The sequence below is a fragment of the Cuculus canorus genome, chromosome 4, assembly GCF_017976375.1.
Source record: "Cuculus canorus isolate bCucCan1 chromosome 4, bCucCan1.pri, whole genome shotgun sequence".
Lineage (NCBI taxonomy): Eukaryota > Metazoa > Chordata > Aves > Cuculiformes > Cuculidae > Cuculus > Cuculus canorus.
Window position 1 is genome coordinate 32,443,479 of NC_071404.1, and position 27,423 is coordinate 32,470,901.

The 27,423-nt window shown below is 37.8% G+C and overlaps 1 protein-coding gene across 9 annotated transcripts in view; it reads left to right on the forward strand.

The window, feature by feature from the left end:
• The window catches only part of SLC7A2 (solute carrier family 7 member 2), a 59,987-nt gene that overhangs the window by 17,592 nt on the left and 14,972 nt on the right, over nt 1-27,423 (forward strand). For 3 of the 9 annotated variants that reach the window (XM_054065354.1, XM_054065357.1, XM_054065358.1), the window contains exons 2-7: nt 15,324-15,714; nt 16,974-17,129; nt 22,111-22,276; nt 23,158-23,294; nt 23,965-24,187; nt 26,712-26,851. In XM_054065354.1, the coding sequence (XP_053921329.1) occupies nt 15,339-15,714; nt 16,974-17,129; nt 22,111-22,276; nt 23,158-23,294; nt 23,965-24,187; nt 26,712-26,851 (1,198 nt within the window). In that variant the 5' untranslated portion in view covers nt 15,324-15,338. Of the gene's footprint in view, nt 1-1,780; nt 1,799-8,994; nt 9,074-10,205; nt 10,273-12,209; nt 12,315-15,323; nt 15,715-16,973; nt 17,130-22,110; nt 22,277-23,157; nt 23,295-23,964; nt 24,188-26,711; nt 26,852-27,272; nt 27,410-27,423 lie in introns of those variants that run through there. The other 6 variants (XM_009569835.2, XM_054065353.1, XM_054065351.1 and 3 more) reach the window with 6 other exon arrangements.

The following is a 27,423-nucleotide window of genomic DNA, read 5'->3' on the forward strand; positions in this document are numbered from 1 at the left end:
ATCAGCCAGCACCCCCAAGTCCTTCTCTGCAGGGCTGCTCTCAATCACGTCATCTCCCATCTTGTATCGAAATTGGGGATTGCTCCAACCCAGGTGTAGGACCTTGCACTCGGCCTTGTTGGACCTTATGAGATTCATACAGGCCCATTTCTCCACCTTGTCCAGGCCCCTCTGGATGACATCCCATCCTTTCAGTTTGGCAGCCGCACCGCTCAGCTTCATGTTATTTGCAAACTTGCTGAAAGTGCACTGGATCTTGCTGTCTTTATCATCGATGAAGATATTAAACAGCACTGGTTCCAGTACGGGCCCCTTAAGGACACCACTTGTCACAGATCTCCTTCTGGAAATCAAGCTGTTGTCCACTACTCTCTAAATACAACTATCCCACTTCTTATCCACCAAACATTCCACCCATAAAATACACATCTCTCCAGTCTGGAGAGAAGGATGTTGTGGCGGGCCGTGTCAAAGGCTTTACAGAAGTCCAGATAGATGACATCCATTGTTTTTCCTATGACCCCTTATGTGGTTACCCCATCACAGAAAGCCACTAAGTTGGTCACACAGGACTTGCCCCTGGTGAAGCCATGTTGGCTGTCACTAATCACTTCCCCATCCTCCATGTGCTTTAGCATGGCTTCTAGGAGGATCTATTCCATGGGGAAGAGCCAGATTGATAGTTTCCACAGTTGAATGATACTTTCATGCTCTGTTTATGTGTTTTCTTTGGAGAGAACCTGTTAGTAGAACACAACTTTAATGATATGAAATAGTTTTATGAGGGATTTGGTTTTTTCAGAGTCTGCGTTATAAAGCTTTAGGAAAAGGTGGAATGAAAGGCAGTGTGAAATTACTTTAATTCTTTAAAGAGGCATGGTACTATCACCTCATCATTGATCCCAGTATGTATTTTATGATGATAAGCATGATATAGTAGAGTAGCTGTCTCAGCTTTCTGAGAGGCATTTTCTGCCTGTTTGGATGATTTATGTCTAGGTCATGACAAAATTTCTAATGTCACACACACACTCATACAGGTATCACAGCAGAGAGCAAAGTTATACTTTAAATAAATGGGGTCTTTTCTGAAGGGGTAGCTGTAGATCTGTTTGATCTCTGGGATCGGTAGCTCTACTATCTTTTTTCCTTTTCTCGTGTTTCGACCTAATAACTTTCACCAGTTTCATGTGAAACATTGCAGTCCACTGCTGAGCCCACTGATGTCCTTCAAGAGTAAACCCATTTTTTCTGCTCTGGGAAGATCATCCATTTGTTGTGGCCTGCCCTAAACATACTTTCAGAAGTATTAGAAGTATTCCTGGCTGTTGCATAGTTGTCTGCAGTTTGGGGTGAATTTTGTAATTCCCATCTGAAAAAATCCTCTTTTTAAGGTCAGTGTTGAAGATAATGAATCAGTTCTAATGCTCTGGAGGTTTGGGTTTTTTTCTTTTTATGATTGTAGGGCATAGTAAGTAATATATAAGTAAGTGAAATATATTCAACTGCAGCCCTGTGAAGTCTTAACCCTCCTACTTAGAACATTACCTAGCTATACTTGACATATAGAATAAGTTGATTGAAAATTTTGGAAGAAATACTTGTTCATGTTGTATGGCTCGAAGAACACCACTTTTCTTTTGCAGACTTCTATTTTCAGGATTTTCAAAAATTTCTCTCAACATCATGTCAACAAGAAACTGTAGTCACCATCCGGTTCATCTTTAAAGATAATCAGAGCGAGTTAGGATGGCTACTAGTGCTAATGAAGAGACAGAACCTCAGCTGCCATTTGGAGGTAAAGTAATTGCAATGGGAAGTCTTCTATGGCACGTTTCCGTAAGTATCTGCAGTGCTATGGCAGAGTATGCGGTTTCATTGATTTTTATCTTCTATTTTAAAGTTTTGTACCTGTAGAATTTGGAAATAGAGAGGAGTTTAGCCTTTATAAAAATCCCTGCCCAAATCAGAAGATGCCAGTTAATTCCAGGTGGGTCATGTGGTCTGTCTTCAAGGTTGATTTTTACCTTTTGTCCTAGCAGGAAATTCTGCTGTTCATATAATGATAGATTGTTAAAACTATATTTGGCTAGCACAAAAAAAAATGTCTAATTTGTACACTGCCAAAACTTTGCTAGTAAGTACAGAGGCACTTTTAATTCAGAAAGTCCTAAGGAGCTCTTTGGCCTTCATATCCTTCTAAGAAGACCTAGATTTCCTGCCTTGGGTTTCCAAACTCTCATGCTATTTTGTTACTATCATTAGAAATTGTTATTTGTATACGATGTATACAAGATTGATAGTATTTGAGAAGAAATTTCTATGGCATGTTGCTACTATTTTAAGCAAAAGGGGTTGTATGTTTTCTAGTTACTCTCTTAAACAAGAATGTATCAGAAGTCAGAATATTTTTTTGAGAACAGTTGGTAAAATGATAGGTCTTTCCTGGCTGTGATGTGTCATGAGGTTTCCCTAGATCATTGCACTTCAACTAGCAACCTTTTTTCTGAGTTTGGCCCTTGAGATAGTGATTCCGTCCTGGCTACATTTTTCTCCTGGGGCAAGTAAGGAATGATTTGTGGCTAGATCATGCCTCTGCACAGACAGGCACTTTGAATTCAGTTTACTGCCTTGCCTCCAGAACTCAAACTGAGGGAGGAGGACAGTTTTATTCAAAAATTGTGATCTGGGCCACCCAGAAATAAGCTATCCTTTTGAGCAGTAGGCATTGAGATGTGTTCCAAGAAACACTGTAGTTTACATTCATGCGCACATACACAAAACCACATACATGAAGAGTATGTGGGAGGATATCTCTTTGGTGATAATTAGTCTAGTTATTTGCAGTATCTGGACTTCTAGGGGTTTGGCTTGTGCATTTGAGATGTATTTTTTAAGCCAATAGAATCGGCTGTATTAGAATCTAGTGTTTTATGGGGTTTCCCCACAACTTATTCACAACGTGGCTGGAGATGGGGCTAATTTTTATACAAATTTAGAAAAAATGGTTGATTTAGAAACAAATAAGGGGAGAAATACCTTGTTTCACTTAAATTAATGGATGATAAAAAAGAAAAAAGGTATTAATATGCAGCTAAAGAACAAAGATAATTTGGTAACTAAATGTTCTTGATGTTCTCTGTTGCTAATGTTCAATACACGATAGTTAAAGTATACTCTCTGCCTGGGAGTACAGACACACACACGCATGCACAAGTTGGGCTTTGTTTGAGATTTTTGTGTTTTTCCATATGTCATTTATTGTTTTCAAAGTCTTCATCGCTTCACGAACCTATGCTTGGGCTATCTTACATGTTTTTTTAATGCTCTGCTGAAATGATTCTTCTGCTATTGCTAGACTTGTTCTGGATTTATACAAAGAGAAGATCTGATTTCTTCAGGCAGACTTGCCAGTGTTTTGAGCTTTATGCAATAAGTCAGATCTGCATAGGTCTGCGATGCAGCATCCTTCATCATGGTTATGCAACTGATATGCCTAACTGCGATTTGATTAAGTAAAAAAAGAATACTTCTTTCCTAGGGGAAGTTCACAAAAGATTTTCTGTGTATCTTGAGAAGATACTGAACAGAGCCTTGCTGTCTTCCACGCTCTATTATGTGACAAAATAGAGTACTGCAACCCATACAAGTGTAAGATCTCTGGAGAGCCACAGCGCATGGTTAGGCTAACATGGGGTCACTTCCCATAGCTGTTACTTGGCCACTTGGAAATCTGTGATAAAGATCCCAGTGTGTTACTAGCAAGATCAGTGTTGGTTTCTGCTGTGTTTTGATCAAGTTTTACCCATGAGATGTTACACAGGCAAGATGTTTATTGACTTGCTTAACAAATTCTGAGAAAATTGAAAGCCTTTTCAGAAAATTACCCAGTTGAAGGTTATAATGTTCTTCAAGCTCTGTGCCTGATGCAGTAAATGTTGTGGTGCTATTTAAAGCCAAGAATGTAAAGGGAACTCTCTGGCATTAGTTGCCTCAGTTATAAATAATGGTAGACGTTAGGATATATATTATCTTGACATGGGCAGTGTATATTCAGAATGTCTGGCTGGAGTGTCTACATTTAATGTCAAAGGGTAATGCTCTGTAACAGGGTTGCTATAGTAACTTTGCAGTGACTTATTTTGCTGAGGTTTTCATGTTTGAAATAAGTGGTGTTTGATTGTGAATGGTGCAGAAAGTACCCCCGAGGAATGCAGGGTGGTCTTAACACCACTAACTTCAGAACACAGAATGATACTTAACACCTCTGGGATTAAGTCTTGCAGATGGAGTTTATATATATCGTGTGACCTAACTATTCCTGTTTATGTTATTTTGCATTGTTCTGATATATAAGCCTAAAACAAATCACAGCACTGCACTTACAACACTGGTTTGGTCTGGTGTGAGTGATGTCTGCCAATGGTGTTGGGCATGTCCTAGTTCTGTTTTAACACAGAATGGAAGCAAAATACTTCTCTGATTTAATATTTAGAATCCAGTATGAATACAGTGATAGATCCTACTTTAAATATTTCGCCATAATTTCAGAGCAATATTTGGTTGCAAAGGAAGTTTGTTAAAACCTTTATGTAAGGTCTTAAATTAATTCTTACTGGCTATGGCTTAAGATAAATGAAATATGGAATATAAATAATGTATGAATCTAATTCCTGGATTTCTGTAAGCAAGAGAAGGGAAAATTGGGGTTTAGAAACTGTTATAATTGGCAGATAATTAATATGTACTTAATTTTAGGTGTTCCATTCTGAGACAGTTGTAACACCTTGATTAGGTGGTGTCGTTGAGGTTTTTTGTAGTCCCTGTAATATGGCATCTTATCTGTGTGCCATAAAAAGTCATGTAGGAACAAGTAAGATGTGTAAGAGGAGTTCCTTCCCTTCCCTTCCCTTGTGCTGTGACACTTCTGTAAGTGAAGCTATTTCCTGTGTCATCTGCAATTTCTTTTAATCTTAAATTAGATACATTCATCCTCTCTCTCTTTTCCTCACGCTGTTCTTCCTTCCTTGCCCCCACCCAAGAAAAAAGGGGAAAACTCCACTTTTTTTTTTAAATAAAATTGAGCTATTTTAAACAATTTTCAACAAATTGATACAGAAAATTAATTGCACTGTGTTGTTTGGGTTTTTTTTTTTTATTTTTTTTTTAAAGAAAAGACCTACTGGAGCCTATTAGCATATGGTCCAGTGGTCCAATGGGCCAAGAAGTGCTGTGAGCAAGGAATGGGACTGGGCAACCTCAGTGGAGCAAGAATCTTTGATGCTGATAGCATTTCTATCATCAAACCAGCTGGCTGAGGCTGGGAATGGAGGAGAGAAATTGGGTGAATCATTAGTTCATTGCTTAATTTCTATTCTTAAACCATGAAATTAGACTATTTTTTGGGCTGTAATGCTGTTCCCTTTGTGGTTCCCTTTTGGAAGCTCATAGGAGCACACGGCCAAAGAAATATGTAGGCTTTATAGAAATTTTAGAAACCACTTCAGGAGCATCAGCATATGAAACAACTCTAATGATTTCTACTCTAAAATCAGTGGCTAAGTGTCTTTTAGAGAATCAACAGCATTTGTGCAAAGCAATGCAATTTTCAGCAGGGACAGGGTTGGAATTTAATTTTGATCCTGAAGTCATTACTCACGTCTTCCTATTAGCACAGAAAAAAACCTTAAGATCATATTTTAAATATTTCTCTACTCATTTGTCAGGGTTGGGTTTTTTCTTTTTTTATTCCATCTGGTCTTGAAGAGGACAGAAGAGGTGGAATTGATCTGATGTAAGCTTGTAAGAGGCTTTTGTGTGTGTCTTACACAAGAGGTTGTCACAGCAACTTAGTAACCATGGGGTGAGAGGTAAAGCCCTGTTACTGATTAAAAACAACTTAAAAAAGAGTAAATAAAAACAGTAACCATATAATTTTTACAGGCATTTTCCAACATGAAAAATGATTGTTTATTGTCAAGAGTGAAGCAGAAATGCAGTTAATAGAAAATTTCTAGACAAAATTCATTTTTTAGGAAAACTGAATGTTTGTAAGAGATGGTAACTGATAAGATTTCCCTTTATTTATACAGGAAAAATAACACTTTCAGTTTTCCAAGTGAAAGATTTTTAAAGAGAAACAAAACCAAACAAGCATCCCAAATCCCTCACAAATATTCCCGTAACAATAAAAAAATCCAAGTAAGCTGAGGAAAGAGATTATTTGACAGGGATGAGAAAGAATAAAGATGACAGTCCTGTGTTCTTGGACCGGGAAATAAATTTTCAATTGGTTAAGGAAGAAAGGAAGAAAGTGATAACTTAAGGAAGAAAGTGATAACTAGAGCAAGGCTACCTTCAAAAAGCATAAAGGAAACACATTCAAAACAACTAAAGACTACTATCTTTGTAAACAATGATGTAACTTTTAATTATTAATAACTCAAAGCTCCATTATTTGGTTAAAAAGCTTGCTAAGTTTTTTTAAAAATTTTTGAAATTATTTTAAAATATTTGTTGCATTTACATAGGCTACGATAATTACTATGGTATGTGTCTAATTACCTACCTAACTTGCCATTAGAATAAAACATACATGGTCAGTGGAATGTTACCACACAACTGGCTCAAGCACAGACTTATGTCAAAATTAGAATACTTTTCTTTTTCTTCAGTTTTAAATGTGAGTTCCATCAGCCTGATGGAAAAGCAGAATAAGAAGTCATCTAATAGCTTACATCTGAAAAATGCAGAACATCTTAACATTTTGTTTTCTGGTAGATCTTTCACCTTAGTCTTATTGAAAGACCATTTGTAACTTCATGCCTCTCATGATGAAGTGCACTCATGAATCAGCTGGCCTATAGTGCCTTCCTCATGCTCCTTCCCAAGCTGCAGCGTGGAGCTGCATCTAGTGTTCCTTTCCCAGGTCTCCAGGGAGATGCAAGGCTGCTTCATTTCAGTATTGGCAGGACATGGCATCACACTTCACTTTCAATTGCAGATCGAATCTTTTAACTTTGATTTTTCTTGGCTATTCTTTGTATACATTACAAGCTTTTCTATCTATATTTATATTTATCCTCTATTCAAGGTGTGGATTTGGGCCAAACAAGTATGTGTGGAATTAATATTTTTTTTTCTAAAGAGTATCGCTTTAAATAGTAATGTTCTTTCTCCGAGGCATCTCCAAAACTCTGATTTTAGACTTGGGGACAGCAGTATGAGTCAGCACTGCAAACTTTTTCTTTTGGCCCTTGGGAATATTTGGAATTCAACAAATGATAGCTAGTAGCTGCTTGGGACATGCTTAATATGAGGTTAAATTACTCATTCCTGGGTCAAAATAACTAGTAGGAATTTGTGCCAATACAAATGTTACATATGAAATGCAGATTGTGCCTGTTTTAGTCTAATAGTGTATAATTATTTTCAATAGCATGAATTACATTTTTCTTACAGAAGGTCAGGATTTGAGGTATTTTTCTTTCTAAGTAAAAAGTGAAAGAGAATTATTAGAGAAGAATTGAGAGAATTGGTAAGTGATAAATTTATTTTAATCTGTACGTTCTGTAGGAACTAGTTTTAGCAATCTGCTTAAACCATGAGAAGCAATCTAAAATAAATATATTTTAATAAATAGGAAGCCCTTTAAAAGTGTTGGTTGTAATTTATTATCTTCAGATATTATCTTGTCCTAAGATTACAGAAATAGCCTGCATTATTGTTGAGCTTATAAAGATTCTTTTTCTCTTTTACATTTTTGCAATCATCCTATGTAGATTAGCACATATATTGCACTAATTTTATATTTTTGTTGTAACTTGGATTTTTCTTCTCAGAACAACATCTCGGAGCCACTAAAATGTTATTTATCTTGACATAGAAAAGATTCTTGCTGGCAATTGATGAATCCTTTTATAAACATCCATACATCTCAGATCCCATCAGAGCTGCACAAACTGTACAAACCATGTTGTGTTTTTTTTCTTGTGTGCGTCAAAAGTTCTGTTTGTTACAATTGCCTGCTAAGTCCTAACTTCCAATACAAAGCAGCATGTGCTGTGCAGAGCACCGTTGAGGGATTGCAATGGTTCACTAAGGCCCTGGTCCTGCAAGCACTTTTGTTCATGTTTAACTTCTGTGTGGTATGGGTAGTTATATTGGATATGTTTTTGCGTATAGCACCTCTAGTTATGTAAAACTCCATAGCTTCTTGGTCAATAGCTGCAAGGCTGTATCTGTGAGACAAATCAGAGTCAATGGGAAAGCAGTTTTTAATCAGTTTGTCATTTAGGCTTCTGCAGTATTTCTTTGCAGTCTGTGCAAGAGTTTCACGGGCTAAAGGGGATTCTTTTAAAAGAAAAAAGGTTTTGAACTTTTAGGGCCTGTAGCAAATCTGTACCATAATAAGGTCAAGAATAAAAATGAGGAGAGGCAGAAAGCAAAGAGGGACCCGGTTAATACTAAATCTGACTTAACTATAAACTTATTTCTGGCATTTTCAGTAAAAGGAAGATCCACTTTTGAAAAGGCAGTCCCAGAGGGTATCAAAAGTCAAGTAGAAATTAAGTCTCAGTGTTCAGCAGATTATGAAGCAATTATAGCTTCTACTCTTTTTAAAGTAGAAGGGATTTTTTTCTCATGATTAAGCAATAAATCACTTAATTTATGAATTAACAGCAATGCCTAATGGATCTACAAGGTTGTAAATGATTCAGAACTGGCTTTGAGGATGTCCATTTAAATCCGTGCAAGTAATTATTGGGTCATTCGTGGCCTTGCTAGAGGGTGGTGAATTGGGAAAAAAAAATGCATAGGTGTTGTCATAGTTGAAAGTGATGCTCTGTAAAAGTAATTTCTATGTATTTCCACACAAGAAACCTAACTTGTTTAGCAACTTGCACCTCTAGCGTGAGTGGTGATTAACTGGGAAGGAGACAGAGTTCGTATTTAACCAGGATGAGGTCAGCATGAGGGGAAGAATGAGTATCGTTATGATTAGAGCTTCAACAAACAAACATTTTCTCTTCAAACCTTTTTGCATATTAAGAAAAGAATAGCCTTGGATAAGGTAAGAAATGACATCTGGACTCCTGGTCCAGTCCACCCCCATGGAGCACCCTCTTAAATAATTTCTCCTTGGATCATGGAGAGCTGAGGAAAGGTTGTTTCAGCCCTTGCACATGGGTACAGGAAACAAGACTTTTCATTGGGGAAGGAAGAGGAGTCTTCTGTGCTCCTGCAGCACTGGCAGACTATGCTTAGGGAAAACTATGAGCTGAGAGTAAGTTGCAAGAGGCTGCCACACTGCATGTGTTTTTCTCCATATTTTCTTAGGAAAAAACTTTTTAATGCTGAAAAGTATAGAGCTTTTCTCTGCAAGACTCATTTTTTTCTGTGTTTTCTGACCAAAAAGAGGCATTGAGACACAGGTGTTTTAAGGGAAACAATATGCTGTGAATAATGTTGACTGGAAATGCTCTAAGTGTTTGGGGTGGGGTTGCCTGCCATGGAAGTAATAAAAATACAGCCGTAAATGATCCACTAGCGTTTGCTTTGTTCTGGAAGAAAAAGATATGTGGTGCATCTACCCCAGTTCAACAGAATGGGGTCTAGCAAGACTGTAAATATGCTGTCTTCCGTGTTGTTCCTAGCCACAGCAATACTTTTCAAATTGTTTATATTCTTCTAACATTTACTCAGTGAAAGCAGTTTTCATGTTACAGTACTGGATTCAGGTCTCAAAGTGTTCCAAATCCTTCAATATGCTTCAAAACCAGTTTTTGTTTTACAAGGGCAGTGGGAAGGCTTTGCTTTTGCAGTGGGAGACCAATCTGTATTTTTGCTTTTTCTTCAGTGTGGAAAAAGGAGAGTCTCTGCAGGAAGTATGGCAGGTACCCCACACAACAGTGTGTGTTTTGTATGCAAGCACATGGATGTGTTTAAATGTAAAAAACGACGTTCCAGTTAGATTTTGTGTTGTGAAGGGGAGTAGGTATGATTTATCCAAACAGCAGCAAGACTTTCTTTTTCTCTCCCTGTCTTAGCTGGGCAAAAAAATAGCTGGCCAGTTCACAGCCCTCCAATCACCTGGGCTGCCTAGCCTCCACCCCTCAGCACCAACAGCTTTCACACCACCTACAGCTGCCTTTTAAAGCAAATATTTTAATAAAATCACTTTCAGTGATTATTCTTCTGTTTAGGACAGCAGAAGTTCAGGAGTGGGCAAGAGGAGCACAAGTTTGACCAGCAGAACTTGCTCTGAATCAGGTTTGTTATAAAGTTTAATGCTGAAAGAAGTAAACTAAAGGCAACATGGCTTATTGTAGGAAACTGCCTTTAACATGTGTGGTTTTGAGTAGCAAGACTTGTGGTATGAAGTATTAAATTTAGTGTACATTACAGCAGTATTGTGCCTCTTATGAAATGCAAGTTACAGTATTAAGATGTAGAAGATATAATTTATGTTTTCTTTCCCAGTCTGAAATGTGTTTATGCTTTTGAATGATGAAGCTTGCCTTCTCTGCTTTATACATAGTAGACTTCTGTTACAGGTGCCGCTTTCCAGTTTTAGGATTTTAAGTGTTCTTTAAACACATCACTTTAAATATTCCATTAATATTGAAATTTTGTGAAAGTCTTGGGTACAATATCAACTTTTAGGACACTTGCAGTAAAATCCTGTGTTGTCTGTGCATGTACATACACACAAACTATAGATTGTATCTAATTTTGCATAATCTTTGATTTTTTATATTCATGTATTATTGCACTAGATCTAATCAATGCAATACTGCAGGTTTTTGTAAGGCTAACTTAAGAGCAAACAAACATTTTCTCATAAATTCTACAGATGGAAAATATAAAATGTAAACCTTTACAGCTTTTTTCAGATGAATGAGGCTGATGAAAGACTCTAAATTAATTTGTATATAATCAGCATATATTTATATTGTTCCATTTTGAATATGTTACAAAATTATTGGAGTATTTTCACCCTAATTGTTATGCTGCTTACAATGTTAAACTACTGCACCTAACATTTATAGTATATTATAGTATATAGCATTAGATCAACAAAATAATTTATAAGTAAAATATCTTTAAATTACTTTTCCTTCAGGAATCTTTAAACATACATTTCAGTAGTAGTATGAAAGCTTTCAGAGGTTTTATGTTGTTTTATAACAGTTACTTTCCATATGAGATTTTTTTATCTTTTTATTAGAGCTTTTAACAGAAAATTTCATAGGAAAAGTTGAATGGCAGCTGCAGCAAAACTTTGGATTTTCCCACCTGTAACCTGGTTTTAGTGTGTACTGACTTAAACCACTTATTTCAAATAATTAAAATCAAATGTCATTTTAATGGGAGGTGTGGTGATAAATGATATGTTACTTTTTTGCTTCAATATCCACCTACTGTTTGTCTTTTGTTTTGAGGTAGGAGGCTGGTAGGGTTTCTTACTTGGAAACTACTTTGTAAAAACGGTAGATTTTATATGACTGTGAAGTGGTCAAAGCAATTTTAAACACGAATAGAAACTTTGCATGTGGAGACTTTGTCTCTTGTATTGTGTTTTCAGTTAGAACGTTTTTGATACCAAACTTTTCCTGCTAGAAGAGGGCTAACCACAGACAACCATTAAATGTTCCTGATTATCCATCTGAATGGAAGAGCTGGTATGAATTTTAAGGCTGAACTCATCTTCTTGCATTAGCGTTCAGATGGATGGTGATCAAGCAGTAAATTATCTGGTTTACAACTGGACAGGAAAGACTGAAATTAAGAGGGGTCTACCAGCAGGTACTGTAGAGAAAAAGGACCCAAGACAATGAAGAACAAAAGGGATAGGAGAAATATCTGTGCTTACTCAGGTACCCTGACAAATACCATGGATGTCCATGATACATGGGGAAGCTTTTCAATTTTATTTTTTTCCTGCATTGGATAGATCTCTCTGATTCCTCTCCTGTCTAAACTAAGTCCTGTTGTCCTGCCTGTCTTTTTGTTGCATGCAGTTGCAGGGTTAAAACTGTAAGCTGCAATGTGGATGGCATTGCAGTTCTATCTAGGAATGTGTTCAGGGAAGGAGGAGGCTTAAATACAGGCTGAACATTGGTCCTCAGCCTAAGGCAGTTGAACCGAGGCCTTCCTTCGAAGAGCTGTTGGAGACATATTCTGTGTTATAGAGTAATCTGTAGCTGAAGAAAAACTTAGTCCAAAAGAGACTTCAGAAGTGCAGTGACCCAGTGTGTGCAGAACCAGAGAGCTGCAACCTCATTTGTACGCAGCAAGAGGAATGTTCCAAGGTCAGTGACAAATGGACTTCATAGGTGTTTGCTTGTGACAAATGTCTCTGTAAATTAGACTTCAAAGAAGTGGAGGCTGGCACATGTTTGAATGTTTGAGTAGGAGAAGCAACAGATTGATTCTGCTCCTTGCTTTAATTGGAAATAACTGAACACTCTTGGTCAGTGCAGGGGCATTTTACTTTTTGTTTCTGTATCTGTTGCTATGCTTAAGCTCTATATAATTTCAAGGTTCAATCTTTACTCTGTTTAAACTGCATAAATAACTCTGCCCACTCTGACTGATGGAACTTTCCTGCTACGTGTGCCTGCCCAGGAAGGCTCAGAGAAGAGTAAACTGTGCAGGCGGTCCAACAGGGGCTTGGGACAGTGCTGGTGAAGTTCATGGCAGCAGAGGCAAAGAGGAAGCAGAGGCCACAGTGGTCTGTTAGGACCAGACAGGGCAAGACTGCAAGGGAAAAGGAGGAAATAAAAAGGCGCAATTAGGAAGATACTGAGACCTGCAGGTCAAAAAGTAGGAGAGATCATAGTTTCTGTGTTCAGTTACCCTACTTCATGTTCCTCTCTGTCCTAAAGATCAACAGAAAAGGAAAACGTGAGATTTGCCCAACCATGCCAGCACAGGAATGAAACCCTTCAAGAGAATGTAGTTGCAGTCAGTGTAAGCTTATCTAGGACAATGCTGCCACCAAAAGGCACACGCAGCTGTTACCTTCTTTGCCTCCTATGTTAGTGCTTGAGTGAGACATGAGACACGCTCAGACACAGTGTTATGTGCTTGTGAGTCAGCACTGAGTCAGAGCCCAGGTTGTTCTGTTGTGGTGGGTAATGTACTAAAGGATCTCTTAGACGCCTCAGGAACAGGTTAAACTTGTCAGTTATTTCAGCAGACCCTTTGTCCTTTGGTCCCATGTGAAGGCCAAATAGCCTCATAATCTCATCAGCTCTTCCTGCTGCAGAACCGGAGCCTTCGTGTGTCTCCATCAGAACTGAAAGAGAACCATGCCTGAAGTAGTGCTCTGCACTCAGTACACAGCAACAGGCTTTGTGAAGCAGTGTTCATGCATTGTTTATCATGCATAACATATAGGAAACAGTGTAAGATGTTCTGTTCTGCAGTGGTCATCATAAAAGGATGTGTTTTCTCAAGTCCATGTTAGGATGGATATACCTGAAAAGGTACATTACTTATGTATATGGAAGTTTTTGTGGTTTTTTTTTTTTTTCTCTACAAACACAGAATTTGTATCTTGAACCTCGTCTTTGATTATGCTCTAGTTTTTAGAGGGCAAAGAAGAAAGGGTGGGTTTGAATCAGAAGAGGTGTTTCATCTTACTGGCTTGTAGCTAGCAAGAACCAGCCTCCTGTTCTCTCCACAAGAATCAGAGAAAGCAGAAGCAGAAAAAACCCCGTCCTGTCTTGTCACAAGAATTCCTTCTCAGCAGAGAAAATCTTAATATCAACCATTGATGATTTTACAACCTTCAGGACTTCTTGTCCCAAGCTGCAAAAGAGCTAAGCAATCTGAGATGCCATTTGAATAACAAAAGTCTTGGAAACTGTTTAGTGTTCCAAGAAGCGTGTCTGCCAGAGCAGTTTTTCCTGTTAATGAAATACGGAAAAAAAAAATCCTTAAAAAGATGCTGTGCTTCTGCAACACTGAAGTTGCTAGGTGAGAGGGCTGGTAATCAGTAGAACATTGCTGCCTCTCACTGTGGGCGACAGCCTAAGGAGTATTTTCATATAACATTCTAAGTGATCGCTATGGCTTCAGAAGTGTCATTGTGGGAAAAAAAAAGACACAGTCACCTTGGGAATACCTGTCACGGTACAGACCAGGATAGACAAACCTGGCTCTGGGGGAGTGGAGTGCTTCCACCTCAGGCCCAAAGAAGGGCTGCTCTTTCTGAAGACTTCATGAGCTACAGCAGAGGATTTTGCCTGAACATTTTAATGTTGATTCCCCTCAGACGAGCTTACAGATACCTTCTGTCAGCCAACATGCACATTATCTTAGATCCAAAACTAGTGTGTGAAATCTCCTCAGTGGCTGTGGTGCAGTGGACAGATACTTAGCCCTGTGCATCTGATGGGCAGAAAGGACTGCCTGATTGCAGCAGGGCTTTAGAGACTTGCTGGGGTAGCTGTCACCTTTCTAGTGGGTATTATGCATCACTGCCCAGAGCTATTCAAATTCCATTCACTATCCTTTGTCAACTTTCTTTTCTGTGAAAGGGAAGCTGGTCACAAAATCTGAGCTTATGTGGAAGAGCCAATTATACTCCACACTGCAATGTGCACTCAGAATATTGAAGAGCTCCTGTTGGCATGGGATGAGTGGTCATCCCATCAGGTTTTGTTAGATCATTGTCGGGGAGAGTTGTACAAGAATACCTTGTTAAAATAATTAATCCTGGGAAACTTCATTGGTGTTGGAGGGAGTAGAAACACTATTTTAATCTGCTCTCAAGCTGTTTTTATTGAAACAAATTCTAAAGGCAAAAGCCATGTATTTGAAGGCAAAATGAGATTGCACTGGCTCTGTCAGAAGGCTATATTTTAAAGTTTTTGGTGTCTGTTGCCCTGGTGTTGGAGTTTTGGATTTTTAAAATTTTTATTTACGTTGGTGTTGATTTTTATTGTAAAAGTCCTTATGATATATGAGATAACAGATATCTATTCTGGTTCTGTTTTAGAAATGCTTAAGAAGTGGCCATCAACAATTGAGTAGAAACATTTTTTTCTTTTTTACAGTAGTGTAGTAAATCTAAAGACATTGGGTATCTTTTCCTGGTGAAATAAGTGCTAAATAAAAATTAGGAATACTGAATCCCTAATATATATATCCTGGGGAAACACACATACCAGCTTATTTAATGTCATAGAAGAGTGTAAATACATAAATTGGGAGGTGTGATTTAAGTTCTTTATGCAAATGTCTTTCTTTAGTTGTTTCTCACTGATATCTACGCCACCTTTTATGTACTACAATGATTTATTTTATTTCAGAGCTCTACATCCACCATGTTGCCCTGTGGACCAGCTTTGTCCTTTGTTCGGTGTCTGGTGCGGAAGAAGAATGTCAGTGGTGAAAGTCTTGAGGACTCCAAGTTGTGCCGATGCTTATCAACGTTGGACCTTATAGCCCTAGGAGTAGGAAGTACCCTTGGTGCTGGTGTTTATGTCCTTGCTGGAGAAGTAGCCAAATCTGATTCTGGACCTAGTATCGTTGTTTCTTTCCTCATTGCTGCACTGGCATCTGTGATGGCAGGTCTTTGCTACGCTGAGTTTGGTGCTCGTGTTCCCAAGACTGGTTCTGCGTATTTGTATACTTACGTAACTGTGGGTGAACTTTGGGCTTTTATCACTGGTTGGAATCTTATTTTATCCTATATTATAGGTAAGATTAAGAACAAACATAGGTCTCAAGGGTTTCTGAGACAGCAGATATGATACAGATTTGGGTCCGTCTTTCTTTTCTCTCTCTGTACTTAACTACTGCGGCTTTCTACTCCTCCTGAGGTCAAATAACCAAGGTATTTTAGGTTATTTCCTCCTGTGAATCACCATTGTAAGGAGATTTTTTGCAAGATACTTTTGCAAATAATCTGTCTTGAGCAGCATGGACTGAATAACTTGTATGAAAATTATGTCTGTTTGGTGATGATGCAAAAGAAACAATAGGATTTCTTTGCCATCTTTGGTCAGCAAGAATTAACTGAAATGTGAAATCAATAAGCATAACTTTTTCTGAACACACGGCCAGGACATTTACAGGGATCCTATCACTATAGTATCTCACTTCAAGAAGGTCATGAAGTTTAAGTACTTGTTATTACTGTAGCTTCATGCTAATTAAATGGTGTTCTGTCATGTAATCTTGTAAAACACAAAGTTGACCAGATCTGAATAAAATTAATGCTTATATGGCAGATAGTCGAATAACTATTTCAATGCCTTAGCAGAGACAACATTTGTTTGACTGGAAAATATTTTCTTCCAGAGATACAGGTTCCAAGTATCCATTAGATTGTGTGTAAGCATGCCTAGCTGTATATGTATACCTAAGTACAGGACTGTTGCTCAAATCAAATGAGCAAAATCAATTTGACTGAGTATTGTATTGAAGTGTGATTCATGATAGAGTAGTAAAAATAAGGTTGTATTTAGCTATAGCCACATATATACTTTGCCAGAGGAGGGTATTAGTCTTAAATACTGCCTCTAGCGATATACGTCTTCCTAATGTTTTTTTTTTGCTTTACTTCCAAGTGAACATACATTCCTTCATGTTCTTTTGTAAACTTCCTTACATTGATTTATATTGTTTAACATATGCTATATTGTAACTTTAGAAATAAGTGTCTTCCACAATGACATTCAATATAAATTATGCAGAAATAATGACTGCAATATTTGGGGAATAAATGAGGTACAAATTTGTATATTTTAGTTGTAGAATAATATGTTATTATTTAACTATGTAGAAAAATTCGGTAATGTTAAAATCACTTGGCAAACAAAATCTCACTGTTTTAACACAAGCTCTGCTTTTTAAAATGCAGGTAGCAACATGCTTAGATTTATTTATTTTTCTGTAGAAGTAGCTGTATACTTGTATGTATGCAAAACCCCTAAACATGCGTGTATTTTATGAAGGAACATCAAGTGTAGCAAGAGCCTGGAGTGGTACTTTTGATGAACTTCTTGGAAAACAGATTGGTCATTTCTTCAGTACTTACTTCAAAATGAATTACTCTGGACTCGCAGAGTATCCTGACTTCTTTGCTGTATTCCTTATATTGCTTTTATCAGGTAAGACGCATATGTGGCTTCATTTATGGAGGTTGTGATGTCAGAGAGTTTCTTGCAGAAAAAGATGCTAAATTGTAGTTTGTGTTTTATGAGAAATACCTTTATAATGTCAGTGATGTTTAGGTATGCATGTGTGCATTGACACAATGACTCTGGGAATTAAATTATATAGTCTAATTTTCATGTGTACCCTCTTTTTTTTGAAGATGAGACATGAAATAATCCCTCATCAGTACTTTTTTATAAAGCCTACAATACAGATTGATGATAACAGGAAAATTACAGAGTTTTGTGTCAGTTTTATGACTTTATTGCTGGTGAATGCTTTTAGGGGGACCTTGAGGTTAAGCTCTGTAGTTTGATAATGTGATGTGCTCTCCTTAAACCATATATTGTGTATGTAGTGGGTATTTGTAAGGAGTTTTTTTTCCTCTCCAGATTGATAAGTTATTAAGTATAGAAGAACTTTCCCATTTTAAAGTCTTCAAAAGTGTTGTCTAGCCTAGAACTTGTTTGAGCAAAAGGGTGCTCCAGGGTACTGGCGTTGCCAAACAGACGAGTTTGAAACCTGAGTAAACCTTTCATGACTACTCTATTCAGTTCTATTTCTTTTACATCTTTGCTTATGTATCATGTTTTTAAATCACAAGAATAGACACCAGCTGAAAAGCCCCCAAATACTACAACTTATTTGCATGTTTGCATTTAACAATTGCTATCCAGAAGGAAATCTTCTTACTACTACCAGGAGAGAAGGAAGCAGTATGTGTAATTTAAAGTATGTTTGTTTTCAGTCAGTATTAGAATTATATTTCAGTATTCAGTAGAGGTCTCACCCATATCTCAAATATGTGTTGTCTTCCGTCTCTCTTTAGTTCAAACAAAAAGCAGGAGCTTTTCTCCTATGTAAAGTTAAACTGCGAAGTTACATTGGTATAATCTTCTGTTCTCTTCTTCTGTTACAAGGGTCTTTTTTGGACTCGCTACTTGGGAAAACATTTCCATTCAATTCGTAATGCTAGAATGGGTGGCCAGTGCATTTTAAGCTTTTATTAGGTCTCTGTACATAAAACCTTGAGCTCCTACTGTAGTAAGCCTTAATTTATGACTGTGCTTGTATCTTGAATTCTCTTCTTCCTTCTACCTCTTTTGGTTTTGTTTGTTTTACTAGAAGAAAGCAGAGAACAAATAATACACAAGATGCTGAATTCCCTAATTTAAAAATGTTCGTGAACTACATTATTTAAAAGATTTAGGATGTACCTACACTGTGAGTCACAATGAAGAGGTATTCCCAAGCAGACTCAACACGCATTCTGGAAGTTTTACCCAACATTTTTAAGGTGGTTGTCAAGTGGTCACTACTGTAAGCCACAAAAAAAGAAAAAAGAAAGTAGCAAAAGTTATCTCGAGGAAGTTAATTGTATAATTTTAAAAGTAGAATATTACTTGAATGCATTAGTTTTGTAGAAGTTTTAAAAATAAATGCCTTGAGATTCAGAAGAATTTCATGCTTGCAAACCAAACATACTTTGTATATTATCAGCATTAACAGTCGGTGCTGAGGCCCCTGTGTCTGCGCTTTGGAAGATTGGGGAGTTTACTGGACTAGCTTTAGTTCACTATCCTGCCAGGCTCGTGGTTCTGAGTTGCCAAATGAGCAGTTCAGGCCCTTATGAATGTAAGGAATGATGGTACTGAATTTAGTATAGCTGAAATGGACTTTTCATTTTCACCTTCAAACAGAAACCAGGAAAACCCCAACAGTTTTAAACACAGAGCACTCCGCAAACCAGACTAGAAAATGCTAGTGTAGATGCTGCCATCTTATATCCATTTTCTCTATTGTCATTGCTGCTTCCTAACATCAGTAGTAGAGATTCTTGATAGAAGAGGAAATGTTTCCCATGTGCTTCTCCACTGCTTCTGAGTTTTCATTTGTGTCCTGTCTTTTCATCCTCATCATCATTACTTCTTCACTTATTTTGTGCTTGTGCTGCAAATTATCTCTCTAGGTCTCTGTGGTAAGCAGTTGAATCACTAGTGCATTAACTGTGTGGGATTCACTGCTGCCGAGAGGAGGGGCAGTGGGGATGGCCTATGGTTGTGTATTCTGAGCATGATATAGTCATTGGATTCTGAGCTGAGCAAAGCTGAATCATAGGAGCAGCAGATGACGTTTTACAGAAGTTGTTATGTGCTGAGCACAAGGGAAAGTGCACAGAAATCTGATTTGGTTCATTTTTTTTTCCTACAGAAAGGACTTAAAAAAAATAATGTGTTCTGTTTCATACAGCATTAGGCTCATTGAGACTTTGCTTTTATTGGAGAAACTAACCTAAAGAAAGCATACACCCGTTTCCAATAAAAGTATCATTGGTGAAGAAAACTTGAGCAGCTCATATGATAGCTTCTGGGCTACCAAATGACTCATTAGCAGAGTTATCACAGAATCAAAGAACCACAGAATGGTAGGGGTTGGAAGGGGCCTCTGGAAATCGTCTATTTCAACTCCTCTGCTAAAGCATGTTCACCTACAGCAGGTTGCGCAGGAATGCATCTAGGTCTGTTTTGAATACCTCCAGAGAGGGAGACTCCACCACTTCCCTGGACAGCCTGTTCCAGTGGTCTGTCACCCTCACAGTAAAAAAGCATTTCCTCATGTTAAGGAGCATTCCAGTTTGTACCTGTTGCCCATTGTCCTGTTGCTGGGCACCATCAAGAAGAGTCTGGTCCTGTTCTCTTGAAATCTGTCTTAGATACTTAAAAGCATTAGTAAGAACCCTTCTCGGTCTTCTCTTTTCCAAGCTAAACAGACAGAGCTCATACAGCCTTTCCTCCTAAAAAGAGATGCTCTAGTTCCCTGATCATCTTCAAAGCCCTCCACTGGACTCTCTCCAGTAGTTCTTTGTCTTTCTTGAGTTGGGGAGTGTGGCACTAGACAGAGTACTCCAGATGCAACCTCACTAGGGCAGAGTAGAGGGGGAGGATAATCTCCCTTCACCTGATTGCTACACTGTTCTTAATGCACCCCAGGATACCATTTGCCTTCTTGGCCACGAGGGCACATTGCTGGCTCATGGTTACCCTGTTGGCCCCTAGAATTAGCAGGTCCTTCTTCGCTGAGCTGCTTTCCAGCTGGTCAGTCCCTAAACTGTACCAGTACAGGGAGCTATTTCTCCTGCGGTGAATGACTGTGCATTTGCCTTTAGTTGAGCTTCATTAGGTTCCTCTTCGCCCTACTTTCTGGCTTGTCCAGGTCTCACTGAATGACATCACAGTCTTCTGGTGTATCAGCCCCTACTCCCAGTTTTATATCATCAGCAAACTTGCTGAGGATACGCTCTGTCCCGTCATCCAGTTCATTGATGAATATGTTGAGTAAGACTGAACCCAGTACTGACCTCTGGGGAGCACAGCTGGCTTCCAACTAGACTCTGCATGACTGATCACAACCCTCTGAGCTCTGCCATCCAGCCAGTTCTCAATCCACCTCACTGTCCACTCATCTAACCCATGCTTCTTAAGCTTACCTGTGAGGGTATTGTGAGGGACAGTGTCAAAAGCCTTGCTAAAGTCTAGGTAGACAACATTCAACGCTCTCCCCTCATCTACCTAGCCAGTCATGCCATCATCAGATTGGTCAAGCATAATTTCGCCTTGGTGAACCTGTGTTTTCCACTCCCAGTAACCTTTTTTTCTCCAGGTGCTTAGAGATGATGTCCCAAATGCGTGCTTCCATCACCTTTCCAGTGATGGCGGTGAGGCTGACTGACCTGTTGGAAAAGTCCTCCAAGTCCTCCTTCTTGCCTTTTTTGCAGATTGGAGTGATATTAGCTTTTCTTGAGTCCTGAGACACCCCTCCTGTTCTTTCAAAATGATATAGAGTGGTTTGGCAATAACATCTGCCAGCTGTTTCAGCACTCATGGGCCTATGGGTTTGTGGGTATCCAGCTTGCCTAAGTGACCAGATCCTCTCATCCAAGGGACAGTCATCCTTTCTCCAGACTTTCTCTCTGTCCTCCAGGGTCTGGGATTCCTGAGAACTGGCCTTAGCAAAAAAGACTGAAGCAGAGAAGGAATTCAGCAACTATGCCTTCTCCGTCACCAGGGCACCCACCTCAATTCAGCAGCAGGCCCACACTTTCCCTAGTCTACCTTTTGCAACTGATATACTTGAAGAAGCCTTTCTTGTTGCCCTTGATGTCCTTTGCCAGATTTAATTCCAATGGGGCTTCAGCCTTCCTCATTGCTTCTCTACATACTCCGACAGCATTCCTATATTCCTCTCAAGTGGCCAATCCCTTTTTCCGCCCTCTGTAAACTTCCTTCTTCCAATTGAATTGGACATGTGTTGGACATTATCTTGGGAGGCTTAAAATTTTCAGCCTTAAGCTTTAAATAATGAGGGAAAGCATGTGGGATATTAATGGAAATACTTAAGAGTGCAAAGAACTCTCGGTGTTTATGAACAGGAGGCATGCATTTCTTTTAAGGGTTTTATAAATGAGCTAGGAAATGGGACTCTTATTCTATAGTGGATATGCCCTGAAAAACTTATAGTGAACAAATCACGTTATTACTCTAATAATTTAGATTATTTTATTGATTTAATGACTAATTGTTCTGTACAGAATAGATTCTGCCAACCTGTTCTTATTAATCATAGTATCCTTGTACCTATTTTTGCTATATCGCATAAAATAGAAGAGTTGGAATCTCAGAAAAGCAGCACATAACAATTGCTTAAAATACTTTTAAATACTTAAAAATAACAATTAAAGAAGCTTTCTGTTGTATGGTGTCTGATACCCTTGCCTATTGCCATGCTGTCAGTCTAGTAAATTTGCGCTACCACTTTTTATAAGTATAAAATGTAGTGCTGCTTTTTGTATTATTTACTGTACTTGCATGTATGTCTTCTTTAAAACACCGTTTTATTAGGGACCTTTCACATCTATAAAATATTTTGATTTTATAGGTCTTTTATCCTTTGGAGTAAAAGAATCTGCATGGGTGAATAAAATTTTCACTGCTATTAACATCTTGGTCCTACTCTTCGTTATGATTTCTGGTTTTGTGAAAGGAGATGTTGGCAACTGGAAAATAAGTGAAGACTATCTAATACACCTTACTGCAGTAACGGAGTAATTATTTTTCTTTTTTTGAAAATCTGTTTACTTGTTCATATTCCAAGCAATTTTCTCTTATACTTGCCTTTGTGGTATTGCAGGTAATGTATCAACTAATTCCTCTGTTGCTGGGAATGAGAAACTTTTATTCCCTTAAGAGTAGGGTTTTATTTTCTTGTTTGTGGTTTCCTTTAAAAAATCATGTTATTTCAATCCTCTTGCCTGTAGCATTTGAGAGGTTACTGACTTCTCATCCTTAAGCCATGTATTAACTGTGTATATGGGTGTTGGTCTCTTCTCCTGAGTAATAAGTGATAGGACAAGAGGAAATGGCCTCAAGTTGCACCTGAGGAGGTTTAGATTGGATATTAGGAAAAATTACTTCACCAAAAGGATTATCAAGCATTGAAACAGGCTGCCCAGGGAAATGATTGAGTCATCATCCCTGGAGATATTGAAAAGACATATGGACCGATTAGGGACATGGTTTACTGGTGGCGTTGCAGTGCTAGGTTAAGGGTGGAACTCGATGATCGTAAAGGTCTTTTCCAACCTAAACGATTTTACAATTCTATGTGAGTATGACAGCAAAAGTTGTTTATATCATTAGTGTTTAAATATGTTTTGCTCCAGACTGCAAAATGAGTAAGATGATAGTTACTTGATTCAGATATTTTTGTTATTTTTGTCTTTCTTACAAGCACTGACATAAAAATGTCTTCTTGTGCAATTTCATAAAGCAGTATTCTGTCTTGACAAAAGCAATGTAACATTTTTTTCCAGAATGGTAGGAGAGGAAGATGCATGTGTTTCTTCTTCTTCTTCTTCTTCTACTACTACTACTACTACTACTACTACTTCTAGTTATTTTTCTGCTGTTTGTTTATTCTTTATAGGAATTGCTCAACCGATGAAAATGTGACAAGTATATATGGGAGTGGTGGCTTTATGCCATATGGTTTCACAGGAACGCTGGCTGGTGCTGCAACCTGTTTTTATGCTTTTGTAGGATTTGACTGCATTGCAACAACTGGTATAGTATTTATATGTGTGTGTATACAGGCATATGTATATGTGCATATATATGTATAACAAGCTTTTTTAATAACACCTCCCCAACAACATAACAATCTGTCTACTGTTCGTCCTTTGCTTTCTCCAAAACCTCTTTCAGACCTTGCAGAATGAGCCTCAGTTCACTCCTGAATGTTGCTATCATTCTGGGAGGAAGGAGGAGATTTTACTTATTTTATTAAATTAATTGTTGTTTTCTAAGTCTGGGAACTGTTTAGTATACAATTTTTTTTTCAGCCCAAATCATGTTAATTACCTGCTCACTTTTATAGTTCTCCGAGATGAGGTATCTCTTCTAAAGGGAGATCTCTCTTAAGGCTTGTATGTGGCTGATAGGGAATGAGTACATTAAACTTATAAACTGTAGGTAAATAATCAGAAATAATGTGCTTTGAGTACTGTAAATATAGAATACATTTTATATCTATTAGTTTACCTCTATTTTTTAATGCTATTTCTGGCAATAAAATACTGAGCTTATTTTATACCCATTTTTTAAACTTATGTTACAAATACTATTCCCATGGCTGAGATTAACAAATAATTTGTCTTTGATGTTATCTTTTAAAGATGAAGATGGAAATGAGTAAGAATTTTTGTGGGACATTTTTTGTTTTCCCTTTTTTCAGGAGAAGAGGTCAAGAATCCTCAGAAAGCCATACCCATAGGAATTGTGGTGTCGCTGCTTGTCTGCTTCATGGCCTATTTTGGGGTTTCAGCTGCACTGACACTTATGATGCCATACTATCTACTAGATGAGAAAAGTCCTCTGCCAGTGGCATTTGAATATGTTGGATGGGGTCCTGCGAAATACGTTGTAGCAGTGGGATCCCTCTGTGCTTTGTCCACAAGGTAAAGACATTGAAAAAAGCTGATGGATAGTATGACATTTAAATATATGTTTGTGTGTTCATATTGAAAGCTCAGTTCATGGAAGGGATTAGCTGTAAGTGTTATAAGCGTGTTTTAGACTTAAGCAAGTCATGATCACAGTAGCTTCATTAATTTAAGTTCCTTTTTAAACTGTGCTGTTATTGAACTCTACCTCTTTGTCTTATTATCCGGAAGTGGTGGGTTTTTATTAAAATATGTATTTTCAGACATATGATCTGCAAGTTATCATAATTAGCTGATAAAATAAACCTCACCCATTTTGTCCTTTCTTGCTGTCCACTCCCAATGACTCAGCGGCTTTATGGGCTCTGTGTATTTGCAGGCAAAATTGAAGAGATGGTTAACTAGCTCCACTCCTCATCTTCGTTGCCTGTCTCTGTTTTCCTCCAGTAGCCAGTCTGTCTTCTGACATCATGCCTTCCTGTGGTTTCTGCGTGGGTATTTGAGATGTGGATTATAGCTGTGAAAATTTTATAATTCATTCCCCTTTGTTAAACTGTGGATGTAGCCTTAACTTAACATGTTATTTTGATTAAAAAGATCAAGGAGAGTATAAGATAAATTAGTATGTGTTCATATAGATCACACCTCAATTGTAATGTGGTATTAACACTTTCATAGAATAGAAAATTGCTTGATACTCTAATTTAGGGATAGAAAAATGCTGATGCCAATCTTCTGCCTGAGCTTATGTAGGTGAGGAGTCATTTACAAGAGCTTCAGCAGGAAGAATACTGGCTGCCTTTCCACAAAGGAAAATGTTGTGTCTGTTGAAGCACTAATGCTAACAGTATTCTGAGATAACCCTGTAAGCATTAGCTTCAAGAAAACGAGCATGCTGACTGGGGACAATGATTTAAAGGAAAGGAATATTTTTATGTAGGAGGGGATAGAAAAAGGAAATAGTTCCAGAGTGACGCTAAAAGAATTGTGGGGCTGACTGAATGGCACAGTTACACAGTTGATGTACTGGGGGTATAGGTATTTTCTGCCCAGTTGTCATGGTCCCCTCAGTTTGGAGGGTTTTACTGAATTTTTTCTCTATATCGATAAATATTAGAAGTGATATATATAGCAGAAACTAGATTAAAGAAATTAATAATGGAAACTAAAATGAACAGAGATGGTAAAATGCTTTTTTGAGAAATTTGAACTGTTGATCTCTTTTTTTTTTTTCCAGTGTATTCTGAACCATTACATTTACTCATATGGAGAGGTTAATCTTTCAGTCTGTTAACTGATGTCAGTTTAGAACAAAACAAGGAAACAGTATTTAATATTCTTTGGTTTAGAGTTATAATTAAGAAAAATGTTGAGATCATTACTTTTCATTCATATAGATACCTCTTATTATGTTATGTCCTGAACTTGTTTCCCTTGCTAAAGTTATTTGTTAAATATTTTTGTTATTTACGTAAATGTACTTAAAGAAGGGTAGGATAAATAAATTTTACAAAGCCACAACAGCAAGGTATTTGGTAGTGAATGTTAACAGTATCCTCATTTGAAAAACCGTCACCCTGATTTAGGAAACATTCATTTTTGGAAGGGACGTTCATACATCAAAATCTGTTCATGTGCAATGAAACTTAAGTGTGTCTAGCCTTGTGTCTCATTAGCAGTACCAGACGTACTTAGCATCTGTGGTATGTAAAAGCTATGCCTTCTGTAAGTGATATAGACAATTCCCTAAATTAAGAAAGGCAACCATTCACCTGGTTAAAAACAAGTGTGCTTGCTGGAGAGTTCATACTGGCTATGGTTTGCCTTTTGTCCTTTCAATGTTTTTTGTTTTCTTAATCACAATTACTTTGCTTTGAGGGGAAAAAGCCACCTAATTTAAGAACTATGTTTAAAAAGAGCTTTGAGTTATCAACAATTTAAAGGCTTTCTGTGTTCTGCTAATAACAAATGAGAATTAATTAGCTTTACTTCTTCCACAAAAAAAAAGTAATCTTAATGAAGCTTGGCTAGAGATGCTTTAATCAAAAGAAATATTGTGCCCAAGTATAACTGTATCATGCTTACTTTGAATTAATGTTAATCAGCAGCCTCACAAGGAAATGCAGAGCGTAAGAGATGATGCTAATGCTTATTGATTTGCTGCTGCTGACTGGCAGACTTTCTCCAGGAATACTAAAGCTTAATTGCATAGTTAGTGTGACCTGGAGCTTGTTCCCGGTACACTACTGCCCAAGAACTACAGTGATGGCAAGAGTTATTTTGCTAAACCGAATTCTCTCTGATGAAGCAATTCCATTACCTACATTAATGTAAAAAATAAATTTTAAAAAGGTAATCAACTTCACAGGGAAAAAGAAATTTCTGTTTGTGCCAGATCTGTAGTATCTTGGGCTATGGGGCTTTCTAGGTTTGTCTTACAATCATAAATTATGTTTCTATACCTGCCATTAATTAATGTTGTTTATCTTGTCTCTGCATGTACTGTTTGCCATATTGCATGTGTTTGCTTTTTACTCAGTCTTCTTGGATCCATTTTCCCAATGCCACGTGTAATCTATGCTATGGCGAAGGATGGGTTGCTTTTCAAATGTCTAGCTCAAATCAATTCCAAAACGAAGACCCCACTAGTTGCTACTCTATCGTCTGGTGCAGTAGCAGGTGAGACTAAAGAGTTGATCCTTGTAAAGAAAGGTGCACTGCTAAACATGTTGCATATATGGAAATAAAGCACTGTTGTACAGCTTTGATTTGCTTTGGACTGAAATGATCAAATCTGATTGTTGCTAGGGTCAAGTAGGCTACCAGTAAAACTTTTCTCTACCACAGATTTTGTATTTAATGGTTAATCTCAAGTGCTTTCAAAGCTTAGGTTGAAAATAAACAACAACCCCAAAACAAGAACATCAGTCAACCAAACAAAAAAACAGGAGCAGCAACACAGAGCCTAAACAAACCTAAACCTAAACCTAAACCTAACCTCATTAACTCTTCCAAGCTTTCTTTTTGTGTAGTTGGGTTTACCAGTAAAGCATTGTGCTTTTAATAACCTGTATTTGAACTATACATTTTTCTGTTCTAGTCTTCTCGGCTCTATGTTCCCTTTGCCCCGAATTCTGTTTGCCATGGCACGCGATGGTTTACTCTTTAGTTTTCTTGCCAAAGTGAGTAAGAGGCAGGCACCAGTTTCTGCCACCTTGACAGCAGGGGTCATCTCTGGTAAGCTTTCAAAG